Source organism: Rhinatrema bivittatum, chromosome 16 (assembly GCF_901001135.1).
Source record: "Rhinatrema bivittatum chromosome 16, aRhiBiv1.1, whole genome shotgun sequence".
Lineage (NCBI taxonomy): Eukaryota > Metazoa > Chordata > Amphibia > Gymnophiona > Rhinatrematidae > Rhinatrema > Rhinatrema bivittatum.
This window is the reverse complement of record NC_042630.1, coordinates 12,350,952-12,372,829: the sequence shown is the minus strand read 5'-3', so window position 1 is coordinate 12,372,829 and position 21,878 is coordinate 12,350,952. Positions and strand designations below refer to the sequence as shown.

The 21,878-nt window shown below is 43.2% G+C and overlaps 1 protein-coding gene across 1 annotated transcript; it reads left to right on the top strand.

The window, feature by feature from the left end:
- The first annotated feature begins 1,821 nt into the window (after nt 1-1,821).
- On the top strand, nt 1,822-17,929 carry LOC115078055 (E3 ubiquitin-protein ligase TRIM39-like). The gene is made up of 6 exons (XM_029580650.1): nt 1,822-2,274; nt 4,837-4,932; nt 8,511-8,741; nt 10,706-10,728; nt 13,085-13,200; nt 16,614-17,929. Exons 1-6 carry the CDS (start codon nt 1,861-1,863, stop codon nt 17,357-17,359), a joined length of 1,626 nt encoding a protein of 541 aa, XP_029436510.1. The 5' UTR covers nt 1,822-1,860; the 3' UTR covers nt 17,360-17,929.
- The last annotated feature ends 3,949 nt before the right edge of the window (nt 17,930-21,878 follow it).

Here is a 21,878-nt window from a genome sequence, read left to right as displayed (position 1 = left end):
CTGAAAATCTTTCCACATTTAGGCATTTATTTAAGGAACTGTTTTTTTTTTTCTTTGAAGACTGACCCTAGTAAAGGTTGGGGAAATGCTGAGCTGTGGTCCCCTTCCTCTACTGGGACAGAGTGAATGAGATGAGAATGGAGTAATGCAGGACTATTGGAGCCCCATCCCCCCATAAAAAATGCAAGACCCTTCTACTGCTGTTCATCTCCGTGCGTCTCCTCAAGCTTTTCCCACGATCCCTCGCTTTCTCTCTCACTACTTTTCCATCTTCTGCTCTGCTCCCTATCAAAACGCATTTTGGCCCTCCCTCAGTGCAATTAAAAGCTTTGACCTTTGCCCTGTTGCAAGAGTAGTTCAGGCCGCAATGAGAGGAGGTGTTCCCTAGCAGAGGGGGCTCGGGATTTAGAGTGGGAGAGGGTAGGTGCATAGATTTGAAATTGCAATGTACGAACTTTACCAGAAAATTTCTGTTCACCCACAAACGGGTAGGATTGTCCCGGAGGGGAAGGGAGTTCAACTGACGAAGTCCCGGGCACAGAAGCAATGCCGGATGATGTGCATTACAACCCCCCACCATTTTCAGCACACTAAGGGGCGGATTTTAAAAGGCGCGCGAATAGCCTACTTTTGTTTGCGCTCCAGGCGCAAACAAAAGTACGCTGGATTTTAGTAGATACGTGCGGAGCCGCGCGTATCCACTAAAATCCTGGATCGGCGCGCGCAAGGCTATGAATTTTGTATAGCCGGCGCGCGCCGAGCCGAGCAGCCTACCCCGTTCCCTCCAAGGCCGCTCCGAAATCGGAGCGGCCTCGGAGGGAACTTTCCTTTGCCCTCCCCTCACCTTCCCCTCCCTTCCCCTACCTAACCCACCCGCCCGGCCCTGTCTAAACCCCCCCCTTACCTTTGTCGGGCGTAAATCCCCGCGCGCCAGCGGGCCTCCTGCGCGCCGGGCCGTGACCTGGGGGCGGGTACGGAGGGCGCGGCCACGCCCCCGGGCCGTAGCCACGCCCCCATACCTGCCCCCAAAATGCTGCCGACACGCCCCCGAAACGCCGCGACGACCGGGCCCGCCCCCGACACGCCCCCCTCGGAGAACCCCGGGACTTACGCGAGTCCCGGGGTTCTGCGCGCGCTGGGAGGCCTATGTAAAATAGGCTTCCCGGCGCGCAGGGCCCTGCTCGCGTAAATCCGCCCGGTTTTGGGTGGATTTACGCGAGCAGGGCTCTGAAAATCCGCCCCTATACGTTTAGGGGTAGATTTTAAAAAGCATTTACTCGAGCAAAACTGGTTTTTGCTCGAGTAAATACACTTTACTCAAGTAAGTGGGCTTTTCAAAATTGCTACAATATATGCCATTGAATTGTCCATAGGATTTACTCAAGTAAGTGCACTTTACTCGAGTAAATAGCTTTTGAAAATTGCTACGATAGTATGTCACATTTACATGCGTAACTCCTTTGAAAATGACCCCCTATGTGCAGGACGGAGCCTGGGCAGCAGTTCTCTGCTGGGCTCAGACGTCCTCCTGGCCGGTATAAACTTCTCTCTGGTAGCCAGAAATAACACAGCAGCATTATTCCTCCGTGAATGCATGCACACGGTTGCATGCAAAGCTTGAATGAAATTTGTGTGCACAAACTTCAGAAAAAGAACTGTTACATTTATTCAGACCGAGCAACATTCAGTGGGCTGCTTAAGAATGATAGGCAGAAGAGAAAAAACCAAACTGATTTGGGACTGGCGGGGGAGGAGGGGGGTAGGTGGTTTCAGATTACGCTCAGCTCCTGCAATGTCAACAACTGTCTGCAGAATCGAAAGTGAAAGTCTTAGCCTCCTCCTTGTCCTTCTCTCTCAGCCATGGCCGCTCCAAACCCCGTGAAGAACCTGCAAGAGGAGGCCACCTGCTCACTCTGCCTGGACTATTTTTCTGACCCGGTGTCCATAGAGTGCGGCCACAACTTCTGCCGCCCCTGCATCAGCAAGTGCTGGGAGGGGCTGCAGGCAGACTTCCCCTGCCCCCAGTGCAGAGAGAGGTCTGGGGAGAGGAGCTTCAGGCCCAACAGGCAGCTGGCGAGTGTGACGGAAATAGCAAAGCAGCTCTTTCAGACGGCCCCGAGAGAACCGGCTCGGAGTCTTTGTGAGGATCACAAGGAAACCTTAAAACTGTTCTGTGAAGAGGATGAGAGACCCATCTGCGTGGTGTGCAGCTTGTCCCGGGACCACAAAGCGCACGATGTGATCCCCATAGAGGAGGCCGTGCAGGAATACAAGGTGAGTGTCAGTATCTTTATTATCACAGTGTGTCCCGGGGTCACAGATCTCACACCCTGATCCCCATACAGGAGGCAGTGCAGGAATACAAGGTGAGTGTCAGTATCTTTATTATCACAGTGTGTCCCGGGGTCACAGATCTCACACCCTGATCCCCATACAGGAGGCAGTGCAGGAATACAAGGTGAGTGTCAGTATCTTTATTATCACAGTGTGTCCCGGGGTCACAGATCTCACACCCTGATCCCCATACAGGAGGCAGTGCAGGAATACAAGGTGAGTGTCAGTATCTTTATTATCACAGTGTGTCCCGGGGTCACAGATCTCACACCCTGATCCCCATACAGGAGGCTGTGCAGGAATACAAGGTGAGTGTCAGTATCTTTATTATCACAGTGTGTCCCGGGGTCACAGATCTCACACCCTGATCCCCATACAGGAGGCAGTGCAGGAATACAAGGTGAGTGTCAGTATCTTTATTATCACAGTGTGTCCCGGGGTCACAGATCTCACACCGTGATCCCCATACACGAGGCTGTGCAGGAATACAAGGTGTGTGTCAGTATCTTTATTATCACAGTGTGTCCCGGGGTCACAGATCTCACACTGTGACCCCCATACAGGAGGCTGTGCAGGAATACAAGGTGTGTGTCAGTATCTTTATTATCACAGTGTGTCCCGGGGTCACAGATCTCACACCCTGATCCCCATACAGGAGACTGTGCAGGAATACAAGGTGAGTGTCAGTATCTTTATTATCACAGTGTGTCCCGGGGTCACAGATCTCACACCGTGATCCCCATACAGGAGGCTGTGCAGGAATACAAGGTGAGTGTCAGTATCTTTATTATCACAGTGTGTCCCGGGGTCACAGATCTCACACTGTGATCCCCATAGAGGAGGCTGTGCAGGAATACAAGGTGAGTGTCAGTATCTTTATTATCACAGTGTGTCCCGGGGTCACAGATCTCACACTGTGATCCCCATACAGGAGGCTGTGCAGGAATACAAGGTGAGTGTCAGTATCTTTATTATCACAGTGTGTCCCGGGGTCACAGATCTCACACTGTGATCCCCATACAGGAGGCTGTGCAGGAATACAAGGTGAGTGTCAGTATCTTTATTATCACAGTGTGTCCCGGGGTCACAGATCTCACACTGTGATCCCCATACAGGAGGCTGTGCAGGAATACAAGGTGAGTGTCAGTATCTTTATTATCACAGTGTGTCCCGGGGTCACAGATCTCACACCCTGATCCCCATAGAGGAGGCTGTGCAGGAATACAAGGTGAGTGTCAGTATCTTTATTATCACAGTGTGTCCCAGGGTCACAGATCTCACACTGTGACCCCCATACAGGAGGCTGTGCAGGAATACAAGGTGTGTGTCAGTATCTTTATTATCACAGTGTGTCCCAGGGTCACAGATCTCACACTGTGACCCCCATACAGGAGGCTGTGCAGGAATACAAGGTGTGTGTCAGTATCTTTATTATCACAGTGTGTCCCGGGGTCACAGATCTCACACCATGATCCCCATAGAGGAGGCTGTGCAGGAATACAAGGTGAGTGTCAGTATCTTTATTATCACAGTGTGTCCCGGGGTCACAGATCTCACACCGTGATCCCCATACAGGAGGCAGTGCAGGAATACAAGGTGTGTGTCAGTATCTTTATTATCACAGTGTGTCCCGGGGTCACAGATCTCACACTGTGATCCCCATACAGGAGGCTGTGCAGGAATACAAGGTGAGTGTCAGTATCTTTATTATCACAGTGTGTCCCGGGGTCACAGATCTCACACCGTGATCCCCATACAGGAGGCAGTGCAGGAATACAAGGTGAGTGTCAGTATCTTTATTATCACAGTGTGTCCCGGGGTCACAGATCTCACACCGTGATCCCCATACAGGACGCAGTGCAGGAATACAAGGTGAGTGTCAGTATCTTTATTATCACAGTGTGTCCCGGGGTCACAGATCTCACACTGTGATCCCCATACAGGAGGCTGTGCAGGAATACAAGGTGTGTGTCAGTATCTTTATTATCACAGTGTGTCCCGGGGTCACAGATCTCACACTGTGATCCCCATACAGGAGGCTGTGCAGGAATACAAGGTGAGTGTCAGTAACTTTATTATCACAGTGTGTCCCGGGGTCACAGCTCTCACTCCCTGATCCCCATAGAGGAGGCAGTGCAGGAATACAAGGTGAGTGTCAGTATCTTTATCACAGTGTGTCCCGGGGTCACAGATCTCACACTGTGATCCCCATACAGGAGGCTGTGCAGGAATACAAGGTGTGTGTCAGTATCTTTATTATCACAGTGTGTCCCGGGGTCACAGATCTCACACCCTGATCCCCATAGAGGAGGCAGTACAGGAATACATGCATGAAAGTTGCTGTTGTATGTGACCCTGGTTTGCCACACTTTACTGTGGTTAAGGTCTTCAGGGTATTGAAGCTCATGTTGTTGTTATTTGTTGCCCTCATATCAGCCTTCAGTGGTGCTATTTTCTGATCTTTTTATTAATTTATCTTTTTTTTTTTTTTTACTTTCAAAGGTAAAGCTTAAAGAGTGCCTTCATCAGCTGAAACGTAAACTGGGAGATATTGAAAGGTGGCGGTCCGATGAAAAAGGAAACGCTGGCGTAGTGAAGGTTTGCAGGGGCATTGTACTTTTTCTCTTTAGATCTTACCCTTTTTTTTGTTTTCTGTTTCTCCTAGCTAAGGAACTACCCTGGAATATCCAACACCTTTTCACATCCAGAGCGAATCTCGATAATCTGCCCCACATGCACGAGCTTCAGCTGAAAGGGGAATTTGCTCATACTAAAATATTTTGAGAATTCAAAGCACAATTTTGCAATTCAAAACCATCAGGAAACTTCCGAAGCATTCTGAGATTTTTAGTTTGAAAGTCCGACGTGAGGAACATTACCAGCACTTATAAACTAACAGGGGTGAACAGGCCAAAGAATTTTTATTTTTTTGTTGGAGGGAGGTTTTGGCTGAATTTTGCTTTGTTGGGATAAAGTGTGTGTGGGGGGATCATATTTTTTTTTTTGTTTCGTTCATTTTCATTTCTTTCAGGAAATAGAGCGCACTGCAAAAAGTGCACATTTATTTCCCCAAACCAAAAACACCAAATTCCTAATAGTGGGATTTTTTTCCCATTTCATTTAAAAGCAGAGATGTGTTTTGTTTGTTTGTTTTTTATTTTTATTTGGTTTTTTTTTTCATTTTGTTTTTATATAAATCATATCCTTATACATTAACATTATACCAGGAATACCTGCATGTAATCCTGGGACCTTAAACCTATGTTCTGGATCCCATAAGGTTCACATTTGCAACACTTGTTCCATTGTTGGGCTCTCACAGATTTTCAGAGAGGTTTTTTTTGTTTTCCTCTATCTCTGTGTCCATAGGAAGTTACTGAAGGAAAAGCAGACATTTAATTTTTTTTTTTTTGTTTTAGAACATTTGAGAGTCTGGTTGTAAGAGGGGAGTGAAAGGGGAGATGGGAGAGCTGCTGTCACCAAGACTGATGCAACCGACGCCGAGCATAACTCAAGAAATCCAAAATCCATTGGCAGGTAGTCAGGCTGGTAGAAGGTGACACAATCCATCCCAAAATCTATTTCACTCCTTCATGATTTTGGATTGACTCTTTTTTTTTTTTTTTTTTTTTCCTAAGACCGTGAAGAAAGTTAACAGCAAATGAATTTTTTCAAAGATGCTTCAATGAACTATTGCAGAGGTGGCCAAACTTTCATGCACCAAGAGCCATGGAATTGGAATGCACAGCACCGATCTCCTCACCCTGTCCCCACCTGTGTGTCTCTCTCTCTCTCTCTCTCTTCCATCCTGTTCCCACCAGTCTCTCTCCATCCTCCTACTCTCTATTCTCACCAGCTCTGCCTTAGCATTCCCAACCCCTACAGTAACCAAGATGGGGGAGGAGGGGGGTTAAGGGGGTCCTTAAAACTTTCTGCTCCACCTCTTGTGCTATTTTGCTCCTTCTCGCTGCTGTCACCCTCTCTTTTCTCTATGCCCAGCATCAGTACCTTGGCCCTACCTCTTTTTTTCCTTCTTCCCCTGCTCCTCCTACCTGCCCCTCCCCTCCAGATCCCACTCTCCTACTCCCTTGACCGTTACCATTTCCAGATCTCTCACGCACCCCTATCACCCCTCTCTCAAACTTTTACACCTTTTCCCAATCACACCTCTGACTTTCTCACTCCTCCTCCTCCATCATAGCTCTGGCTCTCATTCTCTTCCCGCTCCTCCCCATCACTGCTGCTTGTTCTGTTACCCTCTCTCTGTCCCCCTTCTTTACCAATGTCTTTCTGTGACCCATCCTTGCCAACGCTCCTCCCTTCCACACCACTTCTGCTCTGTCGCTTTCATCGAACACCCTCCCTCTCTCTTTAATACACACCCTTGTGCCTACCCCCACCACCATTCTGACACCATTCTGCCTTTTTCACTACCGCTCCCCCATTACCGGTTCTGGCTTACTTTTACATACACCCTCCAACTCTGGCTTTCTCGTACCCCTCTAATGCCTTTTCCCCAATTCTAGCAACCCCCTTTCTTACTCCTTTTCTGGTTCTTAAGAACATAAGAACTTGCCATGCTGGGTCAGACCAAGGGTCCATCAAGCCCAGCATCCTGTTTCCAACAGAGGCCAAACCAGGCCACAGGAACCTGGCAATTACCCAAACACTTCTTTGTCCCCCCACTATTTCACATACAGTTCCCCTTCCCACATGGCTCTCATGCAACCCCATATCCTGGCCCTCTCTCTCCCTCGCTCTATTCCCTCTTCCCTAGTCCTGGTCCCCCTGCGGCAGAACAAGTAGCAGCATGGACTTTGTGGAGGAGAAGTTTCCAGTTTGCATTGCTGGACTTCAGAGAGACATTTATTCCCTATCTCCCCCCAGAGTATTCAGCTCCTCTTTGTGATGTCCCCCAACAATCATCCCCCTCTTTAATTCTCCCAACATTTGCTACTTTGATCGTGGCACCGATACCCCTATGAGGAAAGGCTAAAGAAGTTAGGGCTGTTCGGTTTGGAGAAGAGACGGCTGAAGGGTGATATGATAGAAGTCTACAAAATCATGAGAGGACTTGAATAAGTTAATGTAAATCAGTTGTTTACTCTCTCAAATAATAGAAGGACCAAGGGGCACTCCATGAAGTTAGCAAGTAGCTCATTTAAAACAAATGAGAGAAAATTATTTTTCATTCAGCGTGTAGGTAAACTCTGGAATTCATTGCCAGAGGATGTGGTTAAGGCAATTAGTGTAACTGGGTTTGAAAAAGGTTTGGATAGATTCCTAGAGGAAAAATCCATAAACTGCTATTAATAAGTAATAGTAGCTTGAGAATTATTTAATGTTTGGGCACTTGTGAGTTGGACTGGCCACTGTTGGAAACAGGATGCTGGGCTTGATGAACCCTTGGCTTGACCCAGTATGGCATTTCTTGTGTTCTTATGTTCCCATATCTAATTCCCTTTAGGGTTTGGCCATTCAACATATGTTATGGGTAGATTATTAACAGCCAATGGGAAGTGGAGATGATGAGCAGTAAACCACAATTACAAATAGTATAGCGCTAAAAGTTCATGGCTCCTTATACTGGATTAATCAAGAATAAGGATCCGTGAACTTTTAGCACTATACCATTTGTAATTATGGGTAGATTATTATACACCTGGAACATGCTAAGAAGGGTTCTGGAAAAACTTTATTACGGTTGGCACTTTGCTACCTGTAAAATAGCTGATGATAGGAAAAGAAAGTTCAGTTTTTATCTCTCGCTTTTATTGTGTCAGCCATGGCGTAGCTCCAGAAATCTTCTGTGCCTCCAGGAACTATGCCATGAATTCAGTGGTGCCAATTATAGTTTTCTTTGAAGGCACCACTCCCTCCGAAGGAAGCCTTGGACTGCAGGGCTTCAGTGACATTAAAACTGTAAATTTGGTTTCAGCACCCATGCTGAATGGACAGTTTAACTGTAAGGAGACCTTGACTTTCATATTAAAAGTGTAACTGATGACTGTATATCTTCAACGTTTCCCTTCCCTCGCCAGGTAGCGAGAAGAGATGTGATGGGTGCTCTAAGCGGTCTGAACACGAGAGCATTTGTTCTGCCGTGCCTGTGGGTGATGTTACAGATTCACGCCTTTTTTTTTTTTTTGGTTTATTTTCTGTTTACATTGTTGAAGAAACAAGCGGAGGTTCAGAGGCAGATGATTCTAACAGAGTTTGAGAAGCTGCGCCAGTTACTGGAGGAGGAGCAGCAGGTCTTCCTCACCCAAGTGGAAGAGGAAGAGAGGGAGATTCTGCAGAAACTGAACGAAAATATCGGCAAACTTTCAGAGCAAAGATCATCCCTTAAGGAAGTGATAGCGGAGATAGAGGAGAAGGGTCAGCAGCCAGCAACAGACTTCCTACAGGTGAGAAATCTTTATCAATCCCAGGAATCTCTTTAGTATTTGGAAATCTTTTGCAAAAATTAAGAGAGTCTCGGGGGGGGGGGGGGGGGACGACAGTATTGGGTATAGGCGGGGCTGGAAGGGGAGAGGGGGCAGGTCTTCCCCATGGCTCCTAATGTGTAGGTCACCGTGAGGCTTTAATCGATTTTTGAACAAAAATGTTACCCTCTGGCTTCTCTTAGGGGCTCTTGGCGGGGGGAAGGGGTCTCCTTTAAGCCAGGCAATACATATGTAAATAAATAAATGGCTATTTATTCATTCATTCAAAAAAAAAAATTGTAGCTGACAGTCTGCCGGTGGTCTATAAAGGTAACACTGGTAAGTATAAAAAATTGAAAGCAGTGGGAGAATGAATAGAGAATAACAAGAAGAAATCAAAAGAAAGGTAGATTGTGAGGGAACCTTTGAAACTGAGGTTATTACATCTGCTCGGGCACAGAGCACAAACGATACGATGGAGTTTGTCTAAGAAAGGAAGCAGAAAATTGCAAATGTTTTAAACTTGCGGAGGGTGCGCAGAGCTACCGCCCTCTTCACATCTGTTTTATTACTGCCGTGACTTTGACCATGTTAAAAAGTCAATAAAAAGATTTGAAACATAAACTTGCAGAAACAGAGAAAAGATAAGAATGGTAAAGACTTTTTTTTTTTTTTTTTTTTTTTTTAATTGTGATAGCAAAATCAGTGAAACATTTAAGTGAGCAGGGAAACTCTCTGTATTGAGCCTAAGAATTCTACACTTGGGCCTCTGTGTTGGTGGCATGGGCCAGTACTTATCCTGGGTGTACTTTTAAAGAGAGTGTTTTATTTTCACTGAATCACCAGTATAAATAGATCCTCCCACCTTCTTTCTTTCTAATTTACCCCCTAACACCAAAGTTGCTATAATGTATATAAAAAAGGACCATCATAGTAAGCCTATTGGGCTAATGTTTGTTTAAGCCTCCACGGCAGCCATGTTTATGACTGTAGATCCCTATGTTAACGTCTACAATGCTACCATAAATATTGGCGAACATACAGAGAAAATCTAGTTACTGGAGATTGAGAAGTGTCATCAGCCAGCAACAGACTTCCTAAACGTGAAAAATGATCAATCCCAGGAATCTGTTCTGCAGTTGGAAAGCATTTTGCAAAAACTGAAAGCGCCAAGGGGAACTAGTATCGAATATAGATGGGTTGGATGGGGGATGGAGGCACGCCTTCCCGTGGATTCTCAGGGTGGAGCAGGAAGGAAGAATGGCTTTCCCATGGTGCCCTAATGCTGTGTAGTATGCCTCAAGGCTTTGATTAATTTAAGCAACAAATTGTTGGCCTCTTGCCTCTTTTGAGGACTGATGGAAGTGTGGCAATGAATGGATATGTCTGCTGGTGTTCCTTGAATAAAAAGAAAATGAGAAGGAAAGTGGAGCGAGAGAATAAAAAGAGAGACACATAAGAAGGAATGAAAAGAAAGGGAATGTGGAATTTAATTGACCCAGGGTACATAGAAAAAATAGAACCTTTCAAACTGACATTTACTTCATCTACTCCGGCATAGCGAATGAACAATACATGGAGTTGGCTTAAGAAAGGAAGAGAAAATTAAAAAAAAAAAGTTTTAAACGTGGAAAAACTGGGAAAAAGATTTAAAAAAAAAAAAGTCTTTGACCGCTTAACAGCTTAAAGCAAAAATAGTCCAGAAATATTTAAAGAAGCAGAGGAGCTCTCTGAATTGAGTATAATCATTTTACTCTCAACCCTGAGCATTGGAACTGATGGCAATGACCAGGAGAGACCCATGGGTACATTTTTAGGGAAAACATTTTACTTTCTCTAGATACATCAGTGATTAGAGGTGCCACAGCATTGGGATTAGTAAGGAAAGCATATTTTCATATGTTAAAGGTTACTTATGCTCGATGTCCATTTGTTTTTCTCTACAGGGGGTAAAAAGCCTGTTATTGAGGTACGAATTTATTCCTGTTTTCTACTGTATTATAATTTCCTTGTTTGCCTATTTCTCAGCCTTTTCCTTCCTTCCATCCTGAAATTCTAGCAAGCAGAGTCAGACATATCCACATACATATAACATATTATCTGTTACACTATCTTCTTTCCCATTTTATGATTTATTTGTGTGTAGCTGGTGTGGTAGCACTGCTGGTTTGTTTGGGTTTTTGTTTTCAAGGTAAATGAGCTTTATAATAACACACACACACACAAAAAAAAAAATTCAGACTTGATGCCAACTCTCATTTTTGGAGTGCACTTAGTTGTCCAAAACTTAAAATCTGATTTCAAATTTTGAATCTACCATTGATTAAAAAAAAGAAATGGATTTGAGATTTAATAACTTGCCTTTTTTTTCTAATTCTGAACTCAAGGTGAGTTGCACTTGAGGTACTGCAGTTATTTCCTTGCCCAAGACCATTTGTAATAGGGCTTCTCAAGCCTGTCCCTGTGGATCCCACAGCCAGCTGGGTTTTTAAGATATCCACAATGAATATGCATGAGATAAATCTGCATACCATGGAGACTCAGAATATGCAAACTTATCTCATGTATATTCATTGTGGATATCCTGAAAGCCCGACTGGCTGTGGGGTCCCCTAGGGGACAGGCTTGGGAAGCACTGGTTTATAATTTGGGTTGTACTCGGGGCAATGGAAAGTGACGTTATTTGCACAAAGTCACGAGAGAGGTCAGTGAGAGAAGCCAGATTCAGAGCTGGACTTTCTTGGGTCTTAACTCGCTGCTGTATGCACAGAGCTACTCTTCCCATGTTACATTTTGTTTCCCCCTCCTACAATGGTTTGGGATTCTATTTCTTATTAGTTTGCAAAGTTTTAGCATCCTAGCCAGTCTAGAATTTGGTTTGGTGAAAATGTCCTCTTCCCTTTCTCCTCCGATAAAAAAAAAAAAAAAAAAAACCAATTTGGGGGTTTCAGACTTTTCCCGTTGGTTTCACTACTTGGAATATTATTGTGCTGTAATTCAGCCGACTGCTATTTGTAGTAGGTAAATGTTAGAGGTAACACTGAGAGCTCAGAACTTTATAAAACAGAATGATTAACATGGAATGTGTTCCTGTTGCTACCCTCATTCCCAAGTATACTAATGTTAGAAGCACCACTGGGATCTAAGGTTACCTTAAAGCAGGAAAGCGATGATAAGCTGGTTGCCTGAATAATAAATATTTCTTGACCAGAAAAAAAGAAATTATGTTTAATGCCTTGTCTTCAACTGGGATTGGAGGCACATTGTGATAAAGTAACTTGAGGGTTGTGCAGAATCAAGAAATTTGTTTGTTTGTGCATTCATTTCATAGGTCACAGTCATTTGTTAGGTTCATCGCATATCAAAAACGTTTTTCATTCATTTTATTGTTTTGTATTGAAGTCCTATGGAGGAAGCAAGCCATAAGCACCATTAACTTCACTGTAGCACAAAAAATGGGCCAGGGCCCAACACCAGGGTACAGTTTGAGGCCAGGTTTCATCAGCAAGGCCTCAGCCCGATGCCAGGGCTAAGCCCAAGGTTGGATCACCATTGCTGAGACCCAGGACTAGGCCCAGCCTGAGGCTAGATCCCATCGCTCGGGCCCAGGTCCGACACCAGGGTAAGGGAAGAGCCCTTCGAATGGAATATTTCCTCTGGAGCGTGGGTGATGATGGGGGGGGGGGGGGGGGGGGTGTGGAGGGAAAACAGTCCCCCCTTTCTACCTTCAGGGAGAATAATTGTTTAATGCTCCTACCTCATGGGCCTGCAGACCCCTGATTCTTTCCTCTCTCCTGCTTTCCTAGTGGAGGCAGTAGTAGTAGCAGCAGCATCTGAAGCAGGAAGTGTGGGTGCTGTCTAAGCCAGTGTGCAGTCACTCATTCCACCGCTGGAGGCCTTTGAGCATGTTCCTCCTTAGACCAACGCTCCTGCCTGCTGCTGTAAGATATGGCAGGCGGGCGCATGTTATAAAATCAGGGGTCGGCGTGCGCAAGGGGGTGCACAATTGTGCACCTTGCGTGCGCCAAGCCGTGCTGCCTTCCCCCGTTCCCTCCCAGGCCGCTCCTGCTGTATCATCTTTCAATATACTCATATTGGTGGCACCTCAGAGACCATAAGCCTACTCACCCCGTAAAAATGTTGCTATGACAGTAATTTTGTTGAGAGTTTGATAGTTGCTTGATTGTGATTGAAACATTATGCCAGGGGTCATTATGCCAAATGGGCCATCCAATCTTCCTGGGCAGATTGGATGGCCCATTTGGTCTTCTTCTGGCTTCATTACTATGTTACTGTGATTACTGAGAATTTTGTTCTTCTTTTAGGAGTGGCTATATGAATTTTCCACTGCCAAATACAGTTGACATTTCACTTAGAAAGAACGCCAGCAATTTTCTTTGCCATAATATCATTTTGAATAAACTATCAAAGAAATGGAAAGGTAAGAACAATGCAACCAATTCCTACAACCAACCCCTTAATATTTTTGCTCACATACCTCTGATGCATGCTCCAAAAGGCCCCAGTGGGATCTCTGAAGAAAAGACCTTTAGAATTCAAATTACTGATGTACAATAACATTGGTGGGAAAAAAAATATCTCTCTCAGGCAGAAATTGAGACCTAAGATAGTCGACAAAAGGTGGCTTTAGGTTGAGCTTCTAGTGTGATTGTTTGCTGCCCTTTCCAGTCATCGTGGCCAAACAGGAAGGGAGAATTAGGGCTTAACCCCAGGGTATCTTTCCACCAGCCTTCACAGCCAGTGCTCTACCATTTTGTAGATCCTTATCCCACAGGATTTCTGTTGGGAAGAATTAGGCTTGACAATGAAGCAGCCATTCCAGTGAAGCCGAGACATTGCTCGGCCCCTGTGAGTACTTGCTGCTTTGAGCCCAGGAGGCTCATATGACTGAAGTGTATTATCACTATATTTTCAGGGGGGGGGGGGGATGTTGCTGAGGCTTGTTTCCTGAATGCAGGATGTATTTTTGGCTCGTTAGAAACCTCAGAGTGCTTGATGTTGGCTCTGTGTGGGGTGGCTAGCAGTGGAGCCTTAATCGCTGGTGAGCCAGTCATTGACCAATAAATCAGTCTGTCTACCTGATTGATTCCACCATCATTTTGGACTTTGTATAGGCTGCCATTATGTCTTCGTTTAATATCTGGGTTACGTCATCTGTTGATTCGGATTTCCACACTGTTGTGCATGCTGTTATCTTTCCGCATTTGGATTATTGTAACAGCTTGTTTCTAGGTTTACCTAAATCTACTTTACAACTTTTGCAGTTACTAATTAATTCTGCGGCTAGACTTGTTTCTAACATTAAGCGATTTGAGCATATTACACCAATTCTTTCTAACTTAAAGTGGTTATCGATTTCTGAGCAGATATGGTACAAGATTGCCATGACAGTTTTCAAATTAATTAGTCCCGATTCTCCTCCTTGGACCAAAGCTTTGTTGAGAATATACAAACCGACTCGTGAGTTGAGGTCCTCACAGCTTGGTTTGCTTGACATACCCTCTGTACGTCTTGCTCGCCTTTCTTTAACTTGTGAAACATCTTTTTCTATAGTTGCTCCTGCCTCATGGAATTCTCTTCCATATGAGATATGTACTCAAGATAATATAAAAAAATGTAGGTGTCATTTAAAATGTTTTCTTCTTCATTATGCCTATGGTATGCCTTAAACTGAAGCTGGATGTCTATTGCTGGTGAAAACATTTGGATCATCCTCTGTTAAAATAATCTGAAACTTCCTCTCGTAAATGTGTTCAGTTCTGTGCTTGTTATTTATTTTTGTTGTTAATATGGTGGTTGTATTTATGTCTTTTGATTATTTTATGTATGTTTTTTATTGTAAATCGCCTAGACCTATTTTGCATGAGGTGATTAATAAATTTTAATAAACGAAATGGAAATTAAAATGGAGAAATTCTTGTCGGATAGAATGAACTGTTTTCTAGGGGGTTTGTAGCATGCTGCAGGCCCAAATTAACATCCAGGCTAAAAACCTTGCATTAGGGGCCAAGGTTGACCATTTTGAACAATAAGCCAAGGATTTACATGCCTATGATATAGCACTAATTATGAATAAACTGTTGTGTCCATAAGAAATGGAGGTCTTAGAAACTGAGCTTCCTTCCTTGATTCTCTATTTCCTTAATTTCTCCATGTCATCTATCTTATCTCCAGGGAATATGCTCAAAAGGTTTTGAAAATAGCTGTAGAGTCAGTGCCTCAGGCAATTTATTTACCATGTTGGACATAAAGTTTGTTTCCTCTGATTTTTGTAAAAGCACTGACCAAAGAAGTAAATATATATTTTTTTTATTAGGCAGCAGGAGCTCATCTATTTGGGAGCAACCCGTATGTTATATTTTCCTTGCAAATGTGTTGTGCGGAGTATACATTTTTTTCTTGTGAACCAAATCTGTTTTAGAACTTTTAATCTATTTATTTAGACATTGCCTGTCAAAACATTTTAAAGGAAACATTCCCAGTGAGTAAACAAAATACATCAATGAAAAATTATAATAGTGGTCGAATCATTGAGAATATCATACAATCCTGCAGAAAAACAGTGCAAGATTAAAAAATAAAACAAAAATAAATACCAACAAAAAATATAAACCTAAATATACCAAAACAATGTCATCAGCATTAATAAAACAAAAGTAAAACTGGTCCTAGCCAAACCAACCTTAGGTACAAAGCTCAATCTGACCTAAAAAAACAAAAACAAACAGATCCTATACAGAAGTGTTGAATTGCCTTCCCTGAGCAGGTAGCCAAAGAAATAACTAGGAGAGGAGATGAATGGAGTAGACATAGGGAAGTGAATATCTCCATTTTTAATTTTGCTTTATTGTTGTATTTGATTTTTGCAAATTACTTTGGGTCACATTTTTGTTTGAAGAAGGCAGTACATAAGTATAACAAAACATAAGCCAACTGCAAGACTCAGTCTTGAAACATTGATAGTACCTTAAGGACTGCACTATGCTGGTGGCATTAAGAAGCTATGGTTGAGCATTAATAGTGTATACCTATGTATTTGTTCACCTTCCTTGTTCGTTCGTTCTTTTTGTCTTTTCACCTTTGCTTGATGAGCTTTCGTTAGCCTCCGCTGGGCTTGGGTCCCTGTACTGTGGGCTAATGAACCGTGTGCATTTACTATGTGTCTTCCATGTAAATATATAGCATTTTCTTAGAAAGTGTTATGTGCTTTTTTTTTTTAATTTTTTTTTTTAAATTTTTTTTAATACCCATGTCAACTGATCCTTGAATATATCAACTTGAAAATGAATAAATATATTATTTTTAAATTCTCTCTCAGAAAACTTAGATACAACAGCAAAGAGGGTAATGTAAAAACTAATGAACTTTGTAGTCCAAAATAAGGCTAATATTTTATATAAAGAGAGATTCTGGATTTAATAATATGTCAGGGGCTGGAGGTCAAGCTGTGTGACTAGGGTGGGAAGCGGAGTGAGTGAGTGTGACTGGGAATAGGAATCGGAGTTTGGGTGCTTCAGCCAGCTATGGGTCATGGAATGTGTATGAGGGACTAGGGACAAGGAGTGAATAAATATCTGTTCTGGAGGAGAAAGTGGCTTCGTTAGTGCTTATGGTTTTACATGGTAGAGATTATTCAAAAATTTTACAAGTCAGAAAATGCCAAACTATTTACAGGTACAAATACCACCATGACGTTCCTATCATGGGTGTTGTTGCTCTGCAGCAGGTACTACATTATAGACAGGCAATGTCTCCGTGAGAAATGGGCTCCAGCAAGCTTCATTTTTCCTGTGCCTGGTCATGAAATATCTTTTTCTCTCCCATTCTCTGCAGTGTCTGTGACTCTGGATCCAGAAACGGCAAATCCTTTTCTCATCCTGTCCGAGGATCGGAAAAGTGTGACCTGGGGGCGAACAGGGCAGCAATTGCTGAAGAATCCCAAGAGATTTGATGCTTCCCCCTGTGTGCTGGGCTGTGAGGGATTCACCTCTGGGAGACATTACTGGGAGGTGCAGGTAGAGATTGGGAGAGACTGGTCTGTGGGAGCCGCCAGAGGGTCTGTGAGCAGGAAGGAAAAGAAGCCAGAATCATCTGCTAAAATGCTAGGATTTCCCATTTATCCTAAGCATGGGGACTGCCAGGTGCCACGTAGGGATAAAGTATTCCTAAATTTTAAAGAAGCTGTCAATGTACCCCAATATGCTGAATCCAAGATTCATTCAGCACGTTTTGAAGATGATTTTGATTTTAATTTACAAGCTCCACCATGCTTCTTCAGAGACTCTGTACCCCGCAGAAGGGTCCCCCAGAAGGGGGATGCCATAGAATCACCTGAGAAAGGTATCTGGGTTCTGGAGGCATGGAAAGGTCAGTACCGAGCTCTCACCTCCCTTGTGACCACTCTAACCCCGCATGAGAGCCCCAGGAAGCTGGGAGTGTACCTGGACTATGAGGAGGGGAGGCTTTCCTTCTATAATGCCGACACAGTGGAGCACCTCTACACTTTCAGTGCCTGCTTCAACGAGAAAATCTTCCCTTACTTCTGTATCTGGAGTGGGACAGAAATCAGACTCTACTAGTCACTCTGAGAAAACTGTCACTATATTCTGTTTTGACTTAAAACACTGCCAAAATGATATGTTTTATCAATGCCCAAGTCTTATCCCCCTGTGGTTGATATTCTAAGAGGAGAATGATGGGAGTATGTATGAAGTAACGGCATGATTGTTATGTCTGACTCTGCATGAGAGGGCAGAGAAAACAAGAGCATTGGTGCGGGAAGGTCCTGCTTCAAGAGGGTCAGGGTAAAGCAGAGGCCGAGCTCAGAGTCTGGATGAATTTCTGTGCAGGCCTGAAGAGAGGAAAGAGAGAGATCCTGTTACAACAAGTGCATCCAGCGTCCACAAACCCTAGGACACCCCCCCTCCCCCCATTCTTACCCCTCCACTCCTTCATCTTTATGGATAACCAGGATAGACACTGAAAGGTGAACAGCTGGGGGGAGGGGGGCGGCTTGAAGCCAAGCACCAAGAGGGAGAACTTCCAACATTCACTTGTCTATTTTCTAAACTGCCATAGGAACTTGAAAAAAAAAGAACAAGGCTTGTGCCAGCAAAATTCACCGTGAAAGTGCTTTACCTGCTTACAAATTATTGCAGAAGGAGAAAAAGCTCAGAATGGTCGATTTGCTAAGCTCACAAGTTGTCACTAGGGCTTGCTGATTCATAAGTAATAATAGGTTGATGATCGGTGTTGTGTGGTAAGGGATTGGGTCATTTTTACTTGTATCTGACAATGCATTAATGCAGCATGCTATCCCATGTTCTTCTGTGGTATGTATCCTTAGTAGTGAGAGCCCTCCAGATGTGTCTTGAAATATGGGAACCTCTGCTGAGATAAGAATCTGACAAAAATCACCTTTAAGAAGAGACTTAAGACTTTGTTGTTCGAACAAGCCTTCCCATAACTACTCACTTCAGCCTTGGTTCTTATCTGCACCATGCGTACACTATCCAACTTTAGGCCTTCATAGTCCTCCCCTATTTAATTTCACTGCTTTTCGCCCAATTCTCTATACTTGCTTCACCCTTTTTATGTTTATCCAGGTTACTTCTACCCTGTTTATTGTAAAACAAGACTTTGTCTCTGTTATTTTTTGCTGGTTGTAATGTAAACCGAAGTGATAATCTTGTTAATTGAACCTCGGTATATAAAAAGTTATAAATAAATAAATAAAATTCACTGAAAAGGGTTATGGTGATCTGAACTTTATTTCAACGTGTGAGATTTACTGGAAGTGTGCCAGGCTTTGGATGAGAGAGGTTTATTTCCCTGCAAAGTGCATCTACTTTTTTTTTTTTTTCCTATTGCAATCGTATTAGCCAAATGCATTCATTTTAATTTGTTTATTTCTGAATGAAGGGCTTAAAATTAAAAAAAAAAACCCTCAAGCAGGAGCCCTGTCTTCTCTTCCCTGATTTCTTTCTTGCTTTCTGTATTGAAAAATGAATAAGACTCATTAAATGCAAAAAAAAAATAAATTTGGAAACAACCAGTCTCCTGGGATCAGAAATGGGTTCAGTTTCAAAAAGAATTCTCAGCACTTCACATAGTTTCCTGAATACTGGGCACATAAAAGTAGGTAGATTCAGGTGGAGATGCCTTTTTAGTGCTTTTCAACTTTAGTGTGGTGAAAGTGTGTATGCGCTGCTGAAATCCATCTAGCTGAAGGTATAACAAGCATGGACAAGCATGAAGGTGAATCACGAGCTGGGCAATGTTTTCTGTTGAACATTATATTTATCCAAGGTCATTTTTCAGTAGGATCAAACTGGAAAATTATTCCCAAGTTTCATGTATTGACTTGTTTTTGAATACTGGATTTTTCCTTATGGGTTTACTGTGCTTCCTCTGGGCTTTAAATCCTAGATTTAAAATAAATAAATAAAAAAGGCCTTGGTCTGCTTTCTGTCGTTGACAGGCCTAGACTACCGTGGGTGTCTTTTTGAGCGAGATCTATAGTGCTTTGCAAATTAGAGAATGGGCTCTGAAAGCAGAACATTCCATCATTCACCACCAGTCCCTATTCAGGCACTGGTGGTGAATGATCAATTATACTTAGGGAATAGCCACTGCTATTGTCAGTAGTATGAGGTTCTTCTTAGTGTTTGGGTAATTGCCAGGTTCTTGTGGCCTGGTTTTGGCTACTGTTGGAAACAGGATGCTGGGCTTGATGGACCCTTGGTCTGACCCAGCATGGCAATTTCTTATGTTCTTATGTACTTTCAGTTGGGAACGATGAGTGCTTAGTTTGCATGCAGAAAATTAATACAAACTTTTAAAGTGCTTGTGTCTATATGGGCCATGGCTTCCGCAATCTCAACTGATTAATATGTTTTACAGAAGAGTGGGATGCTAGAAATGATTGTTGCAAATGCAGTGCTGGGTGCCACAAGGGTGCCACCAGCTAGTCAGGAGGTCACGGAAAAGTGCAGCAATGGGAGGGATTTGCTGTTGCTTGGGCATCAGAATCTCGGTATCCGCATGAATTACCGTGGTCTTAAGGCAAAACCCTGCTTTGATTAGGCTAGGGAAACAGCTAGACTTGATTTGACCAGACTCAATGTCCTAATGTTAGCCAATTTTAACTGGGCAATAAAAGGGATAGCCCAGAGGCATTTCTGGGTTGGGCTTATGACTCAGGCAACTAGTGATGATTTTCACAACTAACTAGCTAAGTTTAGTCAAGTGAACTCACACACACAATTTGCTGTGCTAAATTGAAGTACATTTTCTGCAACAATGAAGCCAAATAATTTAGGGTGAAAACTTTCCTCAAGATAAAAACACAAAAATTAATTGACTCGCTTAATCCACTTAGCAGATCTTTGAAAACTGACCCCAGTGTTGACTGACCTCAGCCAGTCAGGTTTTCAGGATATCCACAATGAATATGCATGAGAGAAAATTTGCATTCACTGTCTCCATAACATGCAAATTTTCTCTCATGCATATTCATTGTGGATATCCTGAAAACCCAGGACAGGGTTGGAACTCACTGCTCTAGAGTGAGGGTGAGCCAGGAATTAATGCTACCCCAAACCAAATGTGCCTGATACTTCGCTTTCGATGCATATCCAGCATGGCTCTCTGCTTCATGGCATGCGAGAGGCTGATACATCAAGCATTTCCAGCATAGCTCTCTGCTTCAACAGCAGGGGAATAAGAAAAGCTGAGGCTTCACGCATATCCAGAATAGCTTCAACTGCAGGGGAGAAGAAAAAAAAAAAAAAGGATTCGCACTCTCAGAGCAGGGAGTAGCTGGCTTGTTACGGCGGTTACTACCCTAAACCAAAAGGGCCTGATACTTCACTTTCAATGCATAACCAGCATGGCTCTCCGCTTCAACGGCAGGAGAGAAGAAAAACAACCAATAGGGGCTGTATGACATAGTCTGGGTAAAGGGAATAAACATGGGTGTAGCTTGCTTATTGCAGCAGTTACTACCCCTACCACCCCTAACTAATCAAGCTAGGTATTTCACTTGGATGCAGCTCCATCACTGCTCTCTACATTAATGGTGGGGGTGGAAGGGAAATAGAACCAAGAGTTAAGAGAAAATGATAAGTATGAGAGAAAAAAATGTGTGAAGCTTGCTGGGCAGACTAGATGGGCCATTTGGTCGTCTTCTGCTGTCATTTCTATGTTTCTATGTTTCATCCCTATAGGCATGATGTAAAAAGGAGGGGGAAGAGCATCAGGGATGAGCTGCATCGGTTTGTCAAGTTGGAATATTCTGGTTCCTCTCTTAATAGATAGGTTTTGTGATATGTGAACATGAATGATAGGCCTCAGTGTTGGTGTGTGAGTGCAATGTAGGCCCTAAGTGTGCCATGAATTTGAAGAGGATGTATGAATACTTGAAATGGGACTAGTCTGATTAATGAGCATGTTGGGATGCTTGCCAGGTAAGTAGGGACTATTAAAGTCACTTTTCAGCCGATATGTGCTACAGTGATCACTGTAATATGTGTTCTTTCAAGAGTGACCACACAACAGTAGAGCTATTTAATATCAAATCAAAAATTAAATACAGTAGACATCAAGAGCATTCTAAATTAATTGTGTTTTAAATACCACACCCCACCAAAATTATGCATTTATTAGAGGAGGACCTTCATAACATATATACTCAGGTTACTATATTTCATTCACCTAGCACTCATGGGTCATTTTTATTCATCAATCCTGATGTCCACTTTTGACTTTTATCTTCCTTTTTTTTGTATTTTTAAATGTTATTGTATATAAAAGGTGGAAAAATTACTTTTCTATATGACTAAGGATAAACATAATTCCCTTACAACCTAAACTGCACTACCTGAACAAAAGGTTACCCAGGGCTTAATGGTAACATGACTGTAGGATCTGTTACGCAATCTAGATATGTCAGAAAACTGCAGGAATGTCACTGTGATAGTGGGACATTTGCAGGGTTTAAAAAGGATTTAGACAAATTTTTGGAGGAAAGGTTGATAAACTGCTATTAGCCCATGTAGATTTGGGAACCTACTACTTATCCCTGATCATGAGCAAGAA

Excerpts from the sequence above, each read along its gene's own strand:
- LOC115078055 (XM_029580650.1), top strand. The coding sequence starts at position 1,861 with ATGGCCGCTCCAAACCCCGTGAAGAACCTGCAAGAGGAGGCCACCTGC. Across the intron at positions 2,275-4,836 it reads AGGCCGTGCAGGAATACAAG|GTAAAGCTTAAAGAGTGCCT; the intron begins GTGAGTGTCAGT and ends TTACTTTCAAAG. Across the intron at positions 10,729-13,084 it reads GTAAAAAGCCTGTTATTGAG|GAGTGGCTATATGAATTTTC; the intron begins GTACGAATTTAT and ends TTCTTCTTTTAG.